The sequence below is a fragment of the Peromyscus leucopus genome, chromosome 1, assembly GCF_004664715.2.
Source record: "Peromyscus leucopus breed LL Stock chromosome 1, UCI_PerLeu_2.1, whole genome shotgun sequence".
Classification (NCBI taxonomy): domain Eukaryota; kingdom Metazoa; phylum Chordata; class Mammalia; order Rodentia; family Cricetidae; genus Peromyscus; species Peromyscus leucopus.
This window is the reverse complement of record NC_051063.1, coordinates 91,767,660-91,790,028: the sequence shown is the minus strand read 5'-3', so window position 1 is coordinate 91,790,028 and position 22,369 is coordinate 91,767,660. Positions and strand designations below refer to the sequence as shown.

Genomic DNA, 22,369 nt, shown 5'->3' with positions numbered 1-22,369 from the left:
GTATTGTTCCCATTTTGAATAATTAGGGAGAAAATCTTCACTTGCTGCAGGGCTGGTTCACCCATTTCAACAGTGGCTTAAACATATACCTGCTGTTCGGTTTGCAATGCCTTTTTGATCTCATACTAATACATAATTTCTCCTGTGCTATCTTAGACATATTACAAAAATAGTTCATTCCCAAATTATAGCCATCTCAACTTATATAAAAACAAAGGTGTTAACTCTAATTTTCAATCCTTTGAATTCAAGTTCAAGATTACAAACTGGCTTCTCTAAGACCTGCAGTTGTATGGTGCTGCTAAAATCCTTCCCACAGGGAGACATAAGCAACATCTACCCTCCCTTCTATGGTCCCACTGTAAACCAAGGCATAATTCCACCAAACCAAAGTTCATTTAGAAACCAATAGCTTTACTAGGCTTCCTTCTAGGGATTCCCTAGAGGGATACTCCTACGTGCAGAGGCCACACTAGAAAACCTTTACCCAGAAGGGATAATGGCTTTCCCAAAGGCATCTAAATGGAGCCATGACCCCTTTCCTAGTCTTCCCAAGCTTATCTACTCTTCGCCCCTCCCTGAGGCCACATGTAGCTAGGGTAGAGTTGTAAATAACAGGAGGTAGAAGAGCTGGCTACCCAGGCAAGGGTCTCATGATTCTCCCCATACCTCCCCAAGTAGATGTAAACAGTCAACTTGCCTAGCAAGCAGGCACAGCCGAATACTTCAAGATGGCAGTTATGTGGCTTAGAGAACAGTCTTGTGCCACATATGGCTACAAATAGTTAAGTGGCCTAAGACCTAAAGCACTAAAAACACTAATAATTCTTTGTTGTAGACCATCAAATATTTAAATAATTTGCTGAAAAAACACTGAATTAAGAATCAGACAGAAACTAGCTATGAAACTTAAGGTTACTAAACACCAGAGTCATTCCATTTTCATATCCAGAAAATCCTGATCAACTGCTTTGGGTTTATAGTGACTTTACTGAATTTACAGGAAATTTAAGTGCCTCATAAATATACCAAAGACCTCTTTGGGCTACCATTTGATTTCTAGTTATACTTACTCGTATATGACACAGAATCTAGCCAAGGTATTTATAAAGTTGGTCAGAAACATTAAAACAATGGAATTTTATTTTGATGAAAAACTTGAGTTTACAATCATTTTAGTAAATGAAGAGCAAACAGTTCATTTTCCTATCCCATGACTCTTAAGAAAAAAAGCATTAGTAAATAAATATCTGAACAGATTAAGGGTAAGGCAGACTGGACAGTAAACCCCTCTTGACGTTCACCCTCCCTGCATATGACTCACTCTGAAAGGGTTACAGGGCTCTGGAGATGAGTGAACCAACATCATGAGCATCAAATCTCATCGTAATCATTCAAATAAACTCAAGATAAATATGTTTTTGCTTCTTGTGGGCCAACTACACATACTGTACTGAGGAATACTCTGATAGAAGCACTTATGTTATACTGTGCATCACAACTCTAAAATGGCTTCAACAGCTCCATTTAACCACCATCTCTAAAGTGCAACTCTTAATATTCTGCATTTTACCTGGGGCACGATGAGTATCAATCTACATCGAAAGTGCCTCAGCTGCCAATTCCCACCACTTCTGAGAAGACCTAGATGTGTGAAAAAGGACTGTCCCTGTACAAAGAACCAATTTCACAAACCTACTGGTAAACAAATACATTTATAGAACTGGAACCAGGATGCTAAAGTTGTACTCATTAAAAAACCATTCAGCTACCTTTGGTCTTTAAAAAAGCCTACACTGCAGTATCCTAAACATGTGCATCTCACAATGAAGAAAAGTGGCCTCGCAGTGCAGAATGAGGAGCACGACGTCACTGAAGAGTAGCATGCTATGGTTTCAGGAACATCAGCATCACAGCATTGGATTCTGTGCATCAGGATCGAGGTCATTACTGGCCGAGGCGGGGTGGCTGGGGAGGCTATCCAGCTCATCCACCTGTGGAGTAGGGTGCATGACTACCAGCTGATCCTGGGGAATGTCTGCGGCAGCTGCTGCCAGGTTGGTGATAGATTTACTCTTTACACACTGAAAGTCTACATGCCGACTCTTTCCTTCCTCCTTCTCCCAGGACATTCGTATAAAGGGTCTTTGGACATAGTTGTAAATGACTTCTGGGCGGCCCCCTGGCCTTTTCTTTACTTTTTCTTTGTAGGTAGGATAGCCTAGAGGAAAGAAAGGCATTTTTTTTAAAAAAAGGACACACATGCACAAAACTTGTCACCCAAGTTAGCTGTTGAGAGCTTTTCTTGTGCAGATCCTGAACAAATGGGAATTAAAATCAAGAAAGGAAAAAAATATTCATCCAGTCATCAATTTAACAGATGGAAACTAAAACCCTAGAGAGGTAATTCACAAAACCTTCCACCATTTTTTTTCAGTTACTCAACAACTCACCCACCATAATAAAGCAGTCTTAAAGCGGGTCCCCGGAGGGCTGGGCCTCCATACCTGGTATGTCATCTGCAGTAGGTCTGGGCTCTGCCTGTGTACTGTAACACTCGATCTCCTCACAAGATGACCAGCCTTAAACAAAAGGCCTGAAATTTCTGGCTCCTTTAGCCCTCTAGTTTCCTTAAGCTTCAGTCTCATTTTTATATATTGCTTTAGAATTTTCTTTTCTTTCTTTTTTTTTTTTTAATTGGTTTTTTGAGACAGGGTTTCTCTGTGTAGTTTTGGAGCCTGTCCTGGATCTCTCTCTGTAGACCAGGCTGGCCTCGAAACTCACAGAGATCCGTCTGCCTCTGCCTCCCGAGTGCTAGGATTAAAGGCCTGCGGCACTGCCGCCCAGCACATTTTTTTTGTTAAATAACAAGGAATATTCAGCTTTCTAGCAGGTTCTTAAAGAGATTCTGCAACTAGCTCGGCAAGGGCAATATTTTAATCTCCTACATCACTTTATTATGACTGTCTCAACAGTGAATTAAACTTGTATCTGTAAAGAGCTTTCCTTAATTATAAGGTCTCTTTTTGAATCACAGTCATTAAAAATAACAACTAGTAAAAACAACCCAAAATTTCAGAAAACTTTCAATTGTTTATCAGTAAAGAGATTTCTCCAAAGATACAAAGTCCTTGGAAAATACTGTACACAAGTCTCTTCTCTTCTTTCTATCAGTAAGAACTGAACTGGAGATAAGCAAACTTTTTCTTTAACGATGCAGTACCTAGTTCAATCTTGTGAGCTATATGGTTTCTACTGAACCTACCCAACTCTGCCACTGTAAAGTGAAATCAGTCACAGAGAACAAAGAAATGACTCTAAATAATGACATTATTTTTAAAAAAGGCAGCAGGTTGGGTTTGGTCTGTATCATAAAATCGTATCAGAAAGAGAACCAGAAAGGCCTCAGACAGTATAGACATCTTTAGTACTGTCTTAAGGGTGTGTACAGGCTATGTGGGACAGGAGTGAGAGAGCCTGGAGGGGTTTAGAGATAGTAAACAAAGCCATGGGTCTTCTCAAGGCCTAAAGAAGGCTTCTTATCTCACACTTCCAGTTCCCAGCTACAGAAAGATACAGCCTCAGGAGATCCAGATGGGTTCTCCTTGGATTCCTTTGCTCTTGATCCCTCCTAGACCTTCAGAAAGTCTCAACTTCCTATGTGACTGTATTCCTATTTTGCTTCCACACAGAATCACCTCTCTACACAAATGGAATCCTAATGCACACTTGTTTTAAAACTACCAATGGCTTTTTTATGCTTCAAGGAGAAAAATATGTCTCAGCTGTATAAACTGTTCTAAAACCTGGCTACAACAGACTCAATCTCAACTACCTTCATGCTATATTTCCTCTCATACTAAAGTTCTCAAAAGAGAACAATTACAACAAACTTTTCACTTCTCTCTGATCATGCTTTTTTGTTTTTCTCAATTGTTCTTGAGCTGGATTCCCTCTGGAATTTCTGCAATTTGAATCTTTTTTCCTCCCTTGGCAAAAACACTGAGTCCATACAGAGTTAATCATTTGCTTCTTATTCTCCAAAGCACTCATGTTATAACAGCACCTGCAACACTAAATGGTAATTACCTTTGTGTTATGTTTGACTCCCACCTAAGCAGAGTTCTCACATGGCAAAGCCAGCATCTGCACCTCAGTCTCCAGAGCCTAGTGTAGTACGTAACATGCTGCAAGCAGTGAATTAATATATACACATAATGAATGAATTACCAGAACGTAACAGCGACAGCCTCTTCCCAGATAGCTATCTTTTTCTTTCTATTTCTTTAAAAAATATGTGTATGTATGTGCCAGTGTACATGTGTACCATGTGTGTGGGTGCTAGAGGTGTCAGATTCCCTGGAGCTTAAGTTACAAGCATTTGAAGCTGCCTGATATGGAAACTGAGAATGGAACTTGTCCAGTGCTCCTAACTGCTGAGCCATCTCCCTAGCCCTCAGATATCTATCTTACTGAGAATATTCTTCTCTTTACAAATAAAATCTGTCTCTAAAGTCTTCACTCAACAAGTAATGTTTAACAGCTATTCCATCAAAGAACTCAAGGTGCCAGCTGCTTTGAAGGTGTCTGTGCTCTATTGAGGGTGATGACACCTGTTCATAATGTTAAAAGCAAAACAACCCCCACCCCCCAAACTCTCAAGAAGCACATGTTATATACACAGTGACATTCCAGTAACTTTCCTTGTGCTTGATCTTAATGCATGATCAAAAAGTGGAGGGAAATAGAGACAGAAAGAGAACGGTATAAGACAAGCTACAGATGCAGAAACATCTAAGATGTGTTTGGCAGACTCTGAGACCTGGAGTGGAGGGTACTAGAAACTGGTCAGTAGCATTAAAAAGTAAGATTTGATCCTGTGGTGGAGAACTTTAAATACATGATGATGATGCAGTATTGAGGAGTAAAGCCAGGGCCTTAGGGTGCACATGCTAAGAAAGTGCCCTTCCCTTAAGCTACATTCTCAATCCTAAATATTCTTTACTAAACAAAAAGCTAAGGCTATTTTTTAAAGCTTAGTATGATAAAACTGTACAGAAGACAAATTCTACACTTTGTGACAAGTGCAATCCTGACTGTCCTGCCATTCCTGCTCAGAATACAAAGGGCAGTTAGTTTATAAGCTGTGTAATTAAGTCGTTTCTCAGTCTTCAACTTCCTATAATCTATGAAGACTATTTCAATACTACTACTTCAGGATTTTCCTTTTAAACTTCAGGCTTTGTTAAAATCTCAGTTAAGTACTACAACAGAAGAAAGTTTCCCACCAAATTCAGGCACAGCATCTAATGATGAAGGCAGGCCATGGATGATATGTCTATTAGATGGAGTAGCAAACTCATGTGATCCTACACACTGACTTGAGAAGTTAACCCTTTGAGGTTGACAGATATTCCATTAAGAATATAAGAAGCACCCTCCAAAGATGCATGTTTTGATGGAACTGTGTTGTGGAGATTAAGACACGAATTATTTATATTCTCCCATTTTTATACCAGTTTGTTGCTATTGTTGGTTCATTTTTTTTTACTAGCCTCAGTTTCATAATTGATGGGATCAGAGGTGCCACTATGCATAGCACAGATAATTTTTTATTTAACCTCATCAGCTACCAACCTCCAAAATCTGTTGATCATTAAGTAGCATCCAATGGACAGATCTGGCTATAGTAATGTCTACACATGAATGTGACTATGGGATCATGGAACTAAGAGCATTTTAAAAATAGTCTTCTAGCCTTATACCTATCATCCCTTCTCATATACTCATGTTCTCCTTGATCCTCCCCAAGTCTCTTAGACACCAACTCAATCTAGCTCCCAAAGAATTCAACACATTCAACACTCTAAATTCAGATTTCTTTTGAAAGCCTTGAAATTGGGAAGGTTGGAGTAGGTATAGGGAATGGGGATGACACTCCTATTTAGGATTGAGGCTTTTTTTTTTTTTTTGTGTGTGTGTGTGTGTGTGTGTGTGTGTTTTTGTTTTGTTTTTCAAGACAGGGTTTCTCTTTGTAGCCCTAGCTATCCTGAACTCACTCTGTAACTCAGTGATCTGCCTGCCTCTGCTGGGATTAAAGGCTTGTGCCACCACCACCCAGCATTTAAGGAACTATTTATTTATGTACATGAGTGCTCTATCTGCATGTACACCTTTATGCCAAAAGAGGACATCAGATCCCACTATGGATGGTTGTGAGCCTCCACGTAGTTGCTGGGAATTGAACTCAAGACCTCTGGAAGACCAGCCACTGCTCTTAACCACTAAGTCATCTCTCCAGCGTCTTCTCTTTTCTTTGTTTGGGGGAAGTTTAAACAGGGTGTCATGTAACTCAGGTTAGCCTCAAACTTGCTAATGGGCAAGGAAGCCTTGAACTCCTGATCCTCCTCCTCCTTCACAGGTGCTGGGATTGCAGGTATGGTGCTACCATGCCAGCTTCTTATTTTACCAAGAAGAAAAAACTTACAGACTTGATAGGAAAATTGAGGGTCTACAAATCAGTTATAAGAAAAAGATGCTTCAAAATCTAGCTGTTATTGAAATAAATGTAGGAGAGCCTAAGTCTAGCCAAAGTCAATTACATAAATTACATATATTACCTGTAATGTGTCTGGACAAATATTGCTAAATACTGGCTGGCTCTTTAAGAAGAAACCTACTTAGTAACAGCTGTTTAGAAGTTCCTGATTTTCTGACATCACCAAGTCCTAGATTCAGGCCCCTGCTTTGTCACGTCTTTCCAGGGAAACCTTAACAGCTTACCTAACCTCTTATGCAGAAATAGTGTTGTGTAATCAAGTGGACTTGACAGGGAAAAACTCTACTTCATAAAAGAATATTAGTTTATAAAGATAAAAAGAATCAAAGAATTATAAAATGACATTTTTTTTCATCCCCTAATGAGATTACTCATTCAATTAAGAATTATCCATTAGTTTTTATAATGAGGTAATGTTTAGTGGGAAGAGTGCAAAATGACAAAGACAAACACTGGTGGAAGTCATGTGTCTCAATTCTACTGTCCTTCACACAAGTCCTATTTTGGACATTCTTCACATGCTTAAGCAACCTATTCCTGTGATCCTCCAGCACCTCAACCAGGTCCTTAGCTAATACAATTATCTTCACCATCTGTGGTAGTTTGAATGGAACTGGCCCCTATAATCTCATAGGGAGTGGGCACAATTAGGAGGTGTGGCTTTGTTGGAGTGGGTATGGCCTTGTTGGAGGAAGAGAGTCACTGTGGGGGTGGGCTTTGAGGTTTCCTATGCTCAGGATATAGCCCAGTGTCTCAGTTGACTTCCTGTTACCTGCAAGATGTAGGACTCACCTCCAGCACCATTTCTGCCTACACTCGGCCATGCTCCCCACCATGATGATAGTGGACTGAACCTCTGAAACTGTAAGCAAGTCACCCTCAATTAAATGTTTTCCTTTATAAGAGTTGCTGTGGTCCAGCCCTAGAGAAACTAGGTAACAAGGAGGATCCAAAGAGGGATGCCTGGATTTTCCCGGGAGGGAAATAGATGAGAGATGAGATCTCTTGGGTAAAAGCACGTGCGGGGTTGGGGGGGGTGTTATATGGTCAAGTTGGGGGAGGAATGAGCAACAAAAAAGATATCTTGATAGAGGGGGCCATTATGGGGTTAGGGAGAAACCTGATGCCAGGGAAACTCCCAAGAATCCACAAGGACTCCAGCTAAGACTCCTAGCAATAGTGGAAAGGGTGTCTGAACTGGCCTTCTCCTGTAATCACGTTGATGACTACCCTAAGTGTCATCATAGACCCTTCATCCACTAATTGATAGAAGCTGATGCAGAGATCCACAGCCAAGCACTGGGCAGAGCTCCGGGAGTCCAGTTGAAGAGAGAGAGGACAGATTATATAAGCAAGAGGGGTCAAGATCATGAAGGGGAAAACCAGAGAAAGACAGTTGACCCAAGCTTGTGGGACTGACAACTACGGAGCCTGCATGAAACCGACCTAGGTCCTCTGCATGTGTAGCTTGGTCTGTTTGTGGGGCCCCTAACAGTGGGACCAGGATCTGTCCCAGGCGCATGAGCTGGCTTTTTGGAACCTACTCCCTATGGTGGGATGCCTTGCTCAGTCTTGATGCGGGAGAAGGGGGGGCATGGACCTGCCTCAACTTGATATGCCATGCTTTGTTGACTCCCATGGGAGGCCTTACCCTTTCTGAGGAGTGGATTGGGTGGGGGAAGGTGAAGGGAAGGGAATGGGAGGAAAGGAGGGAAGGAAAACTGTGGTTGGCATGTAAAATAAATTTTAAAAATTTAATAAAAAGAAAAAGAGTTGCTGTGGTCATGGTGTCTCTTCACAGCAACAGTAACCCTAAGACACCATTATCACCACAAAAGCAGACTGAGCGCTTACTAGTTGGTACTGTTCTAAGTGGTTTTCTTGTGTTAGCTCATCTTACAATAGCTGCTTAAAGTACTTATTAATGCTCCCTATTCCATATAAAGAAACAACCTGGTATCCTTCTTGAATATTTGTAGTAGATTATACATAAAGAGTAAAGGTTCTGGAGCCAGATTACTTAAGAATTCATTATTATGCACTGGCTTATAGCACTCAAACCAACTTCTTTATGTGGAATGATAGAAAAAAAATTCACATTTTTGTATCACTGAGGATCTTAAGGAATACATACTAATTTCTAATGGCTTTCATGTATCCTCTCAAAATAAAGTCTGTATCTATCATTTACATGGTTACCCCATCATCAGCCAGTAACCGTTTGTGAGGGCTTCCCTCCCCAGTTATTTAAACTACATAAACAGATCCATTTTTGAAAACATTTTTTTTTTTTAAGAAAATGAATTGAAAACATCTTACCTTCTATTCCCAATCTAATCTTCTTAAGACCCCTCTCCTTCAAAACTGATTTGGCCACATCTCTGTTTTCAATGTACTTGAAAAATCTATATAATTTTGTGCTATAAATAACTGGAATAAAAAAGAAAAATATTTCACATTAGCATCAAAGTGCTTAAGAAATTAACTTCAATTTACCTTGCTCATCAAAGGGACCTGACATCCCTAAAAGCCCAAATAATGGATGCACTACTGCCAAAGGAAGACTAGCCAACATGACAGGACAATATTCAGTACAGTTAATGTAGAAGCAAATGTCTACTGAAGTGGAAACAAGAAAAGCTTTGATAACCAATCAGGTAACCCAATCCATAGGAAGGATCTCTTTCTCAAAGACACACATCCACTTATTGGAATGGGATCTGTCCCAATTTTCAATAAGACAACCAAAAGATACTGACTACACACTATTATCAAGCAGGCAGAGTAAAGAACTTTACTAAGATACCTACATGGCCTAGTCTGGAGGCAGGGAAAATGCCTTATCAAGGACTACTACACATTTTACATTTCATGGATTGAGCAACTATTAATAATTTCCCCAAAGGCAAAGCCCCTCCCCACAAACTGTTTTCCATCCAGGCAAAGAGCCCCATTTAATACTGATGTTAAATGGCAGATTCGAGCATGTTCTGCCTAGGTTAGTCTGTTTAGAGCAAACTGGCTTTGCAAAGGGCAGACAGTCCACTGACAACATGTTGAGTCTTCCAAATGTGCTGGGAACTTCAGGGAGTTAGACTGATGGGCCTTCCTCGCCTCCTCTCTCTCAGGTGGAGTTATCGCCCTTAAAAGGTGAACTGCAAGGTTTTGTTGAAAAAAGAAAAACACACTCACAAACCAAACATGCTGGTTTAAGAGTCAATAAAGGAAAATATGTATACAAATTTTACCCATGGGATCAATCTGTGCTTATCACTAAAGCTTTGAGACTACTTTTTTGGGGGGGTTGGGGGGGTTCGAGACAGGGTTTCTCTGTGTAGCTTTGGTGCCTGTCCTGGATCTCGCTCTGTAGACCAGACTGGCCTTGAACTCACAGAGAGCCACCTGGCTCTGCCTCCCAATTGCTGGGATTAAAGGCATGTACTACCACCGCCTGGTCAAAACTACTGATATTTTAGGATTTTCCTTTTCCTTTTTCTTTTCTTATTTAACCATTCAGAAAGGATAGTGTCACACTTAGAAAATCAGTCTGGCTGAAAAAGCTATCTTTGTATCCTCCTGGAATGCATATTCTTTAGGACTGAATAGCTTGAAACAAAATGAATCATATTTAGACAAACTAAGTAAAAAAAAAGTGTTTGTTCTCCTTAAGCTATGAAGCTTAAGATTAAAAAAAACAAAAACAAAAACCAGAAACTGAAATGAACCATCAACAATGAACCAGGCAAAGCTGGTCTGGCTATAATCCTGTCACTACTACAGTGTCACCTGTCCTATAAACTGCCTCCATACTCTTAGAATTGAACCTACTGAAAGCTAAAATGAGAAACAGAAAATAATTTAGTATGTTTATTCTGAGTTTTGGTACCTTTTTGTTTTTCCTGCTTTGTTCAACTTTTTATTCTACATAATTGAGAAAAGTCATTTTCAGAAAAAGCCAAGGACTGAGGAAACAGCAACAGAGAAACCTATTGTATCTTTACAAAAGACTCACAAAAAGGTGTGGATGTGATCAAAATATACTGTTTGAGACTCTTAAAGAGTTAATAAGTATTTTTAAAGAGAACCACAACATTCACAGAAGTCCATCACGTAAGAGAAAACTTGTCCGTCTGGAAGGTGCTACCACACAGTTGTCTGAGGAAAAGCTTCTGAAAACCTAAGTCGGCAAAGTGATCGTTTATAGAGTCTTTGTTTAGTTTTTGAAAAAAGGTTCATAAAATGGAAAAATCAGAGCTTAGAGTTTTCCTATTTCCTGTATTCCTACAGCTTTTACTTAAACTCAATACAGTGTAACCCTTACAAGGTTAACAGGCTAGGCCATAAAACAAGCTGTTAGCTCACCCAGGACACTGTTTAAAAATGCTTATATTGGGTTCATAAAAACAACATAAAAGATTTTCTCTAACAAAAACATTCTAACTCCAAAGTCTGGAAGTGAAAAAAGTACTGAATGGTCCTCAAGATGGGCTAGTCTGGTCAGAAACAACCAGACAACTATGGTTTGTTCAATAAAGCTTTTGGAAGGGCTACTAACAGGATAACAAATGATTTTTAAAAGAAAATTGGAACCTAAAGTTACCTCCAGTCAACAAAATGCAAATCAGTTTCTGTGCATCACAGGCAGGGGTGGGCACACTTTTTCTCCACAGGCCCAAACAGTGAATACTCTGGGCTTTGCGAGCCATGCAATCTCTGTTGCAACTACTCAACTCTGCCATGATAGCACCAAAGCAGCCATAGGCAATACAAAAACTTTATCAATAAAACAGGCAATGGGCTGAATTTAACCCAGAGCTAGTTTGCTGGTTCCTGGTATATGAGAAGAGTCTGATATATCTTTTACCTGTCCTTTGTTTACTATTAAAAGACAGAGATAATCTATATAATGAATCAGGGAAGAGAAGCAAGCCAAAATACTTACTTTGTGAATATTCCTCTCCCATCTGTGGTGGATACTCCTCATCCCAATCAACTACGTCATCATCTGTAAGCACCACTATATGGCACTCTCGTTCCCCACTCTGGGCACTTGCAACCATGAGAGGGAGGATCATTTCTTCCAGATAAAATTCAAATTGTCTACGAGCACCATCATTCGATAACTCATGCATAAGGGCACCTGAAAGGAAACCCACAAAAATATCTTGACTTTTTTTGGATGCTTGATAAAAGCAGAAGCATAAGATAAACAAACAGAACACCAGAGCAAGTGGTTCTACTTTAGAATTCTACAGATTGGTATGTTGGTAATTCTTCAGCTATCACACTGTACCTAAAAAGAGTTCATATACAAAGTCAGAGACAAAAATGGGCAACAGTAAAGAGAAGCCACATTTGATAGCTGAAGGACCAAGAAACAAGTGAGAGAATGACAGACAGAAAAGCAAAGGATGTCAGCAAGAGTCAGAGGAAGCATTAACAGAGGTACTCAGGTAATTTAGTAGTAAAACCTAATGACAATAAATTAGCATTGTTCATAATCTTCTAGTCAGCTCAATGTTACAAAAAATAAAGAATCTAAGAGTACAAATGATGCATACAAACAGGGCTGTGAGGAAGCTGAACACAAATGTACAAATTCAGTAACTTTCTTGTTTTAAAAATTGTTTTATTGAATTTTATGTGTATGAATGTTTGCCTGCATGTATATATGCACTGTGTACATACCTGGTGCCCAAGAGACCAGAAGTTAAAAGTCTAGAAAGCCTTACTATACCTGTTTGACACAAAGACTCCTATCTCGAATTCCATAACAAATCAAAGATCTTTAATAGTGATAATGAATGGGGCACAATCGCAGATATGGGTAGTGTCAGCACTTGATGGATGAAGCCAAGAGAACCAGGAGTTTAAGTATAAGGCCATCCTCAGGTACATATTGAGTTTGAGGCTAGCCTGGGCTACATAAGATCCTGAACCCCAAAACACACACACACACACATACAGTGATTATCAGCAAACTATGCCTGAAAAACAGGAGAACTAAGAATTCTAGCTATGTGTATATGTGGTCTAGTAATGAAATCTTTGGTTTCTAATGCCAAGAATATCTTGTAAGAAATATTTTTACCTCCCATAGTGCTCAAGATACTATCTTACATAGAGTTTAAAAAGATAAATTTTTAGATGATATGATCTAAGTAATGAAAATAAGTCACACTTCAGGAAAAGTGAAGGTTACCAAGCTAGAACATATTAATAACATATGACACAGGAAACAGACAAAGAGAAAATCTGTAAGTTCATTAAAAAAATTATTAAAGTCAAAAAAAGGTTTAGAAAATAAAAGAGCTATCTAGAACTCTATAGAGTTCAATAAATACTGTTTATAATACTAGGACACTTTATAATTGAACTAAAACATCTGAAGTCTACTTAACACATAGAGGCTTCATGACACTATTAAACACAAACCTCATACTTACTGAGATCTCTACACTTAATTGTACTGTATTCAAAAGAGATACAAAGGTAATCACATGCTTCTCTCAATTCAGGAATAGATATGCCATCAGGACAGCGGATGATTCCTGTCTTATAGTAATCCTGGAGGGAAAAACATCAGGAAAAATGTATTAAGTACCAGAGCACAAGTTAGTCCAAACTCATTAACAAGGCCGGGTTGGTAGCATTTCAAAACTGGTAGTGCCCTGATATTTTAAATTATGAAACAATAAAGTTAGATGGGACCTCAGTTTACCTAACAATCTTTAAATTTCCACTTATAAGGATAATTCAGGCCCAGACATATAGCTAATTTCACTGAACTAAAATTACAATGGCCTCTGTAATATTTGTGTAAATATTCCTTAAAATAAAAAGTTAAAATTAAAAAAAAAAAAAAAAAAAAAAAAAAAAACAGGTTGGGTTTAATCCAAGCACATGGGAAGCAGAGACAGGCAGATGTCTGAGTTCAAGGCCAGCCTGGTCTACAGAGCTAGTTCCAGGACAGCCAGGACTATACAGAGAAACTCCTTCTCAAAATAAATAAATAAATAAATAAATAAATAAATAAATAAAAACAAAAACAAAAACAACAACAAAAGAAAAGAAAGAAAAAAGGAAAAAGAAAAAAAGAAAGAAAAACAACAACAAAAAACGAGCTAACCAGGACAAAAAAAATCAGTAAGATGATGTTTAGATGTTCATAAATTTCCATAGTGCTAGTTGGGGCAATAAATTATGGTTCAAGAAATCACATCTGACTTACTAAATATAAGAAATTAAGAGAAATAATATGACTTCAGAAACATTAGAACTTAACATCCAAAAGAACTGTACATAGGTAGGGCTAAGAGATGAATCTTCATATCTTATCTTCCCAAGACCAAAGATTCACTTGGCTATATCATTTTATCCTCATGTACTAACACAAATATGAATTAAGAACATTTAAAGCAAAATAATAACCTATCTCCAAATAAAGATTTAAATACTTACTGAGGGTGGATCTTATACCTAAGTGATTAACACATACAAGAAAAACACACTCACCAAAATAGCTCGAAACACAGTAGAACCAATTCCTTCTGCCACCTCATATTCTCCCTTCTCATTGGGACGTGTGAAATTATGTTCACGGCCAGATCCAAACATCCTATAATATTAAGTAATTCTTAATTACACATCAGTGGGATACTTAAAAAAGGAAAATCAGTTTCACATACAGACATGAAAATAAAATATTCTTGAAGTATTATATTATGTCATTGTTTTAATAATCATAAGAAATTTATTTTGCCAAATGTTATAAAAAGAACATAAAAGGTCTTATAGGAAGAGTAGTATGAATTACCTTTAATATTAATAAAATCAACAGCTAAAGATGTAGCCCATTAAAAGGGCACCTGCCTTACATGCCTAAGGACTTGGGCTCTATCTCCAGCACACACAAACTACTATCCTCTGATGTAGGTATAGCAGCTCCCTCCTGTAACCTCATCAGAACACTGAGGCAGGAACACTGCCACAGATTCAAAGTCAACCTGGGCTACACAGGGAATTCTAGGCCACCCTGAAACTATACAGCAAGAGCCTGATCACACCCCCACCCCGCTGCCAAGTAATAATTTTAGAGAAAAGATGATTTCTATTCTCGCGGGGAGAGTGCTCTTTCCATGAAATTACTATTCACCATAAAGTTGTAGAATATTAGCAGAACATACAGCAAGCTAAACTAGAAAAAGGTAAGGTGATATATGAAAGTTAATGTTTCACAAACTCCAAATATAAGTTCTACTCAGAATTCTTAGACTTGCATCCTAGAATTGAAAAATAAGCAATTAAGTGCCAAGATAAGAACAGAGGATGAGATGGATAAGGTGGCACAAGCTTTAATTCCAGCGTTCAGATCTCTCTGAATTCAAGGGCCAACCTGGTCTACATAGTGAGACCCTGTCTCAAAAAATCCAAAATCACCCAAACAAACCAGGAACAGAAGATGGAGAATGGAAAGTTAAATTAAATAGCTGGGCACAGTGGTGCAAGCCTTTAGTCTCAGCATTTGAGAGGCAGAGACAGTTGAATCTCTGAGTTCGAAGTGAGCAAGGTCTACAGACAGAGTTCTGGTCAGCTAGGGTTCTGGTCAACTAGGGCTACACAGAGAAACCCTGTCTCAAAAAAGCAAAAGGAGGGGGAAAGGCCAGAAAAATTTAATTAAATGAGTAAAAAACTCTTAGCCTTCATTTTAACATAAGTAAAAAACTGGAACTCTATGTTTTTCAAGATACTACTGGACCTTTCCTAGTAACTACTGAGAAAAAGAGACAACTTAAGGAAAGTTATTGTGTGGGCTCGAGAGATGGCTCATAGGTTAAGAGCACTGGCTGCTCTTCCAGAGGTCCTGAGTTCAATTCCCAGCAACCACAAGGTAGTTCACAAGCATCTATAACGAGATCTGATGCCCTCTTCTGGCATGTAGACATACATACCAGCAGAGTCTACATGCCAGCAGAACATAAATAAGTAAGTATTCAAAAAAAAGTTATTTTGCAATGAAAAGTTTTAAATAGTACTGAGAAAAGAAAAATTAAAAAATCATTAATTAAAAATAGTTGAGCCTCTGAATTCAATGATACCACTATTTCCAAATAAACACTTATTATTTCAAGTATTTTACCCAGCAGTTTAATTTAAATGGTTTATTCTTTTGTTATAATACAGAAATCCATGAAAAACAAAGCTGCTTTATTTTAAAGTTTCCAATAAGAATGCAAAGTGCTTTCCAGTTCCTATGAATATTAATTTTCATCCCCACAGATATGCTTCAGTCAAGGGCCTGAACAGAAGCTTCCACTGACTACAAAGCCGCTCAAGAATCAAATGTCATGCAATTTCCTCAAATGCTTGAACTTTTTACAAAAAGGAATGCTATTCTTTTCAGATCAATGTGAACACAAAACCAAATAAACAACAACAACAATCAAAAACCTTTAAAACAGCTAAAGCAAAATTTCAAAATACCTACTTTTTGGTTTCAACTTTTACGTAAAAATAAAGTAGAACAATGTCAAGACACCATGCCCATATCTTCATTAATCATCTCCTGATGATACTAAAAATACATATTCATGAAAATGCATATTCAAGTCCAATGTCATTTAGAGAAATTTTTTGCTACTCAAAATGTATACAGTATCACACCACCAGTATTTATTCTGTACGGAGCTTTTCTCTTTCCTTCTATACCCCTCCTCTCTAGAGCCCCTACAGCCATCACACACAACAATGCTTCAAGTTTCTGTCTCATATAAATGTCTATTTCATTTATATCCTCCACTTTAGAGACAAAAATACTGATCTTTTTTTTTTTTTTTTTTTTGGTTTTTCGAGACAGAGTTTCTCTGCGTAGCTTTGCGCCTTTCCTGGAACTCACTTGGTAGTCCAGACTGGCCTCGAACTCACAGAGATCCGCCTGGCTCTGCCTCCCGAGTGCTGGAATTAAAGGCGTGCACCACCACCGCCCAGCAAAAATACTGATCTTATACTTAAGTATTTGATCCTTATTTTAGGCATGTAGAAAAATCAATTCCACAGGCTAAAATCCTGACATCGTGGTTCCCATCACTACAAACTTGCAAGTACTCAAGACGACTACCAACTATATACTTTGAAAGGCATACCTTTACCCTGCCTTAAGTATCTATCTACAACAAACTGACAATTCAAATTGACTTCACAGCTAATGAAACTGTTTTCCTTTAAACAAAGTTGGTGGGAATCCATCTGTACCTGGTGACTGGCTTTGGAAACTTGCTTGGGAAACACATCAATGCTAAGATTCATCTGGTTAGATTCACTCTATCAGATCAATTTGTAGAGATCCTTTAGTGCTCTGACTTTAATGACAAATTTATTTATTATCGCTACTGGTACTACAAGAGAACACTAGAAATAAAATCAAGTTCAAACTTTGCTCTACCCATATTCTACTTGTATTAACTTAGACAAATAATTTAACTTCCAAAATCCAGTTCTTTCATCTATAAAATAGGAATGCTAAATCCTTCTCTACAGCAGAAAGTTTACTGTAAAACTTAACTAATAACCACAAAAAAAAAAAAATTACTGTGAAAAGTACTTTAGAATTAGTAGTCTAATGAAGAGCAATGAAACCAACCTGCCCAACATTGTATTTGGCTGTGCAGTAAAAATGGATGGGTCCACAACAAATCTGGTGTTATCCACTATCAGCGTCACTCGCTCAGATGTTCTCACATTCCGAGCCCCTTCTTTTGCGTTCTCATACACAAACACCATCTCCCCAGATGTCTTACAGCTACCATCTGAGCTCGACTGACTGCTGTTTCTGCTGCTGTTCCCAGCACTGCTCAGGGAGCCATTTGGGGACGCTCTTTGAGGACGAGGACTGCTTGGACGAGACGAACTATGATCTTTTTCTCGTTCTGCAACAAAAATGTTATGGTCATACAAATTTTCTTTAAGAAGATTCAAGAACTGTATCTTCTAAACTGCCTGATAGAGACAAGTTCTTTTAATTTGCAGCATTTCTGTTTTTCTATTTCAAATATATTTTCAACAAATCCAAGAATAAAAGCCAAAACATGAAAACGTTTTCTAAGATACTTTAGCTAATTGATGATAACCCAGCCAAATATCAAAGTTAAGATAAATCTTTTATTATTATTATTCCATTGAAAAATATGGAAAATCAAAATATTCTTACAAGTCATATATATATGAAAAACTACCAAGATTTACAAGAATTAAAATTATTTTCAAGAATAAAAATAAAAGACTAACAAGAATATCAACTTGATAAGAGTTGTTGTTTTCTTCTGGTTTGTTTTTTTGTTTGTTTGTTTTTTCGAGACAGGGTTTCTCTGTGCAGCTTTGTGCCTTTCCTGGATCTCGCTCTGTAGACCAGGCTAGCCTCGAACTCACAAAGATCCGCCTGCCTCTGCCTCCCAAGTGCTGGGATTAAAGGCGTGCGCCACCACTGCCTGGCTTTCTTCTGGTTATTATTGAGACAGGGTATTGCTACACAGCTCAGGCTGGTCTCAAACTCATGATCTTCTCGCCTCGGCCTTCAAAGTATTAAGATTACAAACAACCCATTCGCAAGCTGAGAACAACTATTTAAAAATGGTCATAATTACTACAAACAGCTAACATATTTAGAACGTGAAGTATAAGCTGTAGAAATACATTATATTGATAACATCACACTGAAATCAGCAACTTTTCTCATAAAAAGATCTGAAAAAGAAAAAATCAGTAGGGGCAGTAAGGAGTGAAAACAACAACCCTTTAATGACTACCAAATAAAGTGAGTTCAGCAACTCAGAGTCTACTGCTTTCTTTCTGTTTGTTTTTAGACAGTCTCACATAGACCAAGCTGGCCTCAAATCCACTGTGTAGCTGATGACGACCTTGCTCCTCTGTATTTCTACATTTACAGGCCTGTTCCACTCTGCTCAGCTGATATACTTTCTTCCCAGACTCACTTTTGCAGAATAAAGCAAATGATACAAACTTTATTTGACTTATAATTACTGTCAATAACTTTTATAGCAGAAAATATTGTTAAATATTCCAATATCCTATAAAAGGTAAATAAAAACCAAGATTTTATGGTAAGTTTTATTTAAGGCTAGATCACTAAAATTTAAAGGTGACCTAAAAATGTACCTCCGTCTCATCAGTTTTTGCCAAATTTCTTCATGACTCAGGCTACTGAGAACATTCTGTACAGCATGCTGATTATATAATTAGCTCTGCTAAAGCTCCAGAGCTATTCTGACACCCTCCTCCTTTAATTCCTGTTTCCACAAGGCTGATAGCATTCCCAAAGCAAAATTTACCAGAGTGATAAAATAATTATATTCTGTTCTTCTTTCTCAGAGACTGAACTCTATGTGGAAGAGACCAATAACTCTTTTGTTACTTCTGTCCATTTCTGACTTATAATGCCTGTTTTCAAGGACCTACTCAGATACTGTCAACTTTTCTACCTAATAAAACCTAATTTAAAGGATTCTGATTTACAACAGATTATCGGAAACTACCAAATTTAGTAGTTTTGGATGGGTGGGTGGGGGGAGGCTTGCTGGGGATTGAAAGGGCCTTTGCATATGCTAAACTACTATGCTACCCGAAAGGTACACATCTCCAGCCTAAATATGTTCCCCCATACACAGGTGGTGGAGATTGAGCATAGGGTCATGTGCGTGCTAAAATAACGATGATCACAGAAGCTATGCCCCAGCCCTAAATCAAAGTTTGTTATGTATACCTTCCCTAGGGGGGAAATTTTAGAAATCAACTACTTCATACTGCTTAGGCACATTTACTTCAGACTGTACTTTGTAGTCATACAGTGTGTTGTCCTGGGCTAATAATAATGCTCACATACGAGTAAGGAGGAAAAAAGACCCAAGCTGTTAAGAAAGTAAAACACACTTCTCTTTCTTCTATTTTTATTATTAAATTTGGAACCCTGTCAAAAATCAGAATAAAACCAAAACCCCACAACGCTTATTCTTTTACTTTGTTACCATAATTAACTAGCAAATCCTATCAATAATTTACCTTGCTACTATTTTATAATAAGCCACTGTATCTGATGAGGTATACATTAACTTGAAATTTTCTTTTAAAAGTCTGTATCAAAGTTTCAAAGGCTTACGTTACTTTTATAAGACTGCTCCCAAACTGAAAATCCACCTTTATGTTTGATTTAATAAACTGTCTTTTTAAGAATCAAAATCAGATAAAATACAAATAACTGAATCTTAACAAAGACATAAACCTTCCTCATGTGTTATGCACAAATGAACATCATCACAATTGTAAAAAGGACTGATGATGAGAACTGGTGGGGTACGATGATCTTACGTACCGACATGGTGCTGTCGTGTTGGTGAAGTCACATTGCGAATACAAGGAGTAAGCTGAGACTCCGCTCGCTCATGAGATGAATCTCGTGATCTGTCACTTGACCTTCGTCTATCTCTTGATCTCTCATGTCCCCCACTAGCACCATGCAGACTCATTTTGGTGTGGTCGACTCCTCCCTTAGCAACACGTGAGGCAGTGCTGATAGATTAGAAAAGAAAATTAACCATAAAAGCAAAAGCAAAACAGAGAGAGAGAGAGAGAGAAAGAAAGAAGTGCTTTAAATGAAAACATGATTAACATACGACTGATATTTTAAGTACATAAATCAAATGTTACTTTTTGATTCTGAAATCTGATTTACCAAGGTGAATCCTTAGGTTTGATAAATTCTAGAGTAATGTATTTATAAAAACCATAATAAAATTCAATGTTTAATAGATGAGAAAATTAAAACCCAAAAGGGTTAACTGACTCTTGCTACAGAGACTCAGCCTCTCCTACCACCCAGTACTGTATTACAAGCATTCACTACCATGTATGCCATCAAGTGACTGCTACAAGTATGCTTAGTAACAGGAAGTATACAGGTATTTCTTTGTAAGGGCTTCCTAGATGGAGAAAGGACCAAGTTCTAAAACACTAATAAAATAAAATAAAAAACTGAGGTTTGGGTAAAATAACTCTTCTTATCAAACAATTCTCCAGGCAAACATGATGAACTCATTTTTAGAATTTCTTCAAATGTATTATTATTACTATTTTAATTTTTGAAAAGTACTTTTCTAAAATACACTACTTTCTGATTATAGAATGTTAGGGAATTAAAAATTTTTACAACATGTTACATAGACTAAGTGTTACTGTGAGAAGTAACTGAGAACATCACCATTTAGTTAAAATAGTCTAGTAATAGAACTCCCTTTCAGTATTATTAAATATGTACACTACTGGCACAACGATGTGTTAAATGACAATTTCAGATCTAGTATTAATGTCTGTTCTTATCAGTTTAAATGCCAATAAAAAGAAGCTCTCTCTAGAGCTTACCCGTGCAGCAATAATACATTAATAATACACATTGAGAAATGTAAAAAATCACGTTATCCAACTTCTGAATGTAAAATATGTTATCACAAATTTCTACTAAATGAGTGACAGACAAATGCTTTGGAATCTTAAAAGAAGGAGGCACTGCCAACAGACTAAAGTTAGGGAGCTGACAGGACAGTTTAGTGGGTAAGGGCACTCAAGGCTGCCAAGCTTGACAACCGGAGTTTGATCCCAAAAACCATGTTCTGCAAACTGTTCTCTCACCTCCGTGTGTGAGTCCCACAAAAATAGTAAATAGGTAGATAAATGTAATTAACAATTTTTAGATTAGAGTTAGTCACTAGGTCCTGAAAAATACATAAAATTTTAATAATGAAAATGGAAACAAAAAATAAAAATTAACAATGAAAATACAATGCAAGTATAGAAAAGGCAATGGTAATCACAGACAGACCTAAGACAATTTGGAAATGTAGCATGCTAGTCTATATGACAGCCCACAGTTTAAAAAAAATAGTATAGCATATCTGAGAGGTAGAAGGAACTTTTGGTTTTACAGTAATAGAGTTAGAGCCAAACTCTCCTTTAATAGTTACACAATAGCTTGAGTTATTTAATATTCTGGAAACAGGCCTCTACCTGTACGATGTAGGTTCTAAGATTCTATCTACTATCTACGTTAGGAGTAAGCCAGGTATAATAAACAGAAAGGGTAGCAAAGCACCGGCCACAATGCACCTCTTAAACGCTAGCTGTTTAGTTACAACAGATGAGGACAGAAAAGTTCAAACTTCCAAGTTTGCTTAGTCATCTAACACATGCCAAGATGGTAGTAACACTGTAAGTGGAGTCTTGCTTCATTCTGATGTTCCCTCCATGCTACAATGCTTTCTTTTTATCAAAACCACACTGGTTAAAATGTAATCTTACAATTCCAAAGGCAGATTTAAATCCTTTAGTGACTCAAGGTCACCTTTTTTGTTAGCTTATTAACTATACTGCTTTTGTTTTTTTGTGGTTTGTTTCACTATGGAAATCAATCACCACTCTGCTATAACAGAGACTAGAGGTACAGAAAATAAGGCAGACTTAGTTACTCCTAGGGAAATAAAGTCAGTCTGTTAGCAGTTGCAATCATGTTTCTCATAAGCCTTAAGAATAACAAAATTTTCCACTCTCATGTTCCTTCTAGAAAAAGAGGGGAACAGTTATATTCTTAGAACATAACCGTTTTCTTCAAATAGAACCAAGAGATTCTACTACTGGAACAGGAATACCAGAATTTCTGGCTGACTTCTGAAGTAGAAAAAAGGAGTCTATATTAATAGAAGGATCACATATGGGGGTGGTAGAACCCCAAAACCTCTATTAATCTCACTG

The 22,369-nt window shown here is 37.7% G+C and overlaps 1 protein-coding gene across 6 annotated transcripts in view; it reads right to left on the bottom strand.

Moving 5' to 3' along the window:
- Window positions 1-1,125: 1,125 nt before the first annotated feature.
- The window catches only part of Btbd10 (BTB domain containing 10), a 59,727-nt gene continuing 38,483 nt past the window's right edge, over window positions 1,126-22,369 (bottom strand). For all 6 annotated transcript variants that reach the window (XM_028875868.2, XM_028875869.2, XM_028875871.2 and 3 more), the window contains 7 exons: window positions 19,941-20,137; window positions 17,199-17,484; window positions 14,075-14,177; window positions 13,006-13,126; window positions 11,502-11,699; window positions 8,879-8,989; window positions 1,126-2,221 (listed from right to left, as the gene is read on the bottom strand). In XM_028875868.2, coding sequence (XP_028731701.1) covers window positions 1,911-2,221; window positions 8,879-8,989; window positions 11,502-11,699; window positions 13,006-13,126; window positions 14,075-14,177; window positions 17,199-17,484; window positions 19,941-20,137 — 1,327 coding nt within the window. In that variant the 3' untranslated portion in view covers window positions 1,126-1,910. The remainder of the gene's footprint in view (window positions 2,222-8,878; window positions 8,990-11,501; window positions 11,700-13,005; window positions 13,127-14,074; window positions 14,178-17,198; window positions 17,485-19,940; window positions 20,138-22,369) is intronic.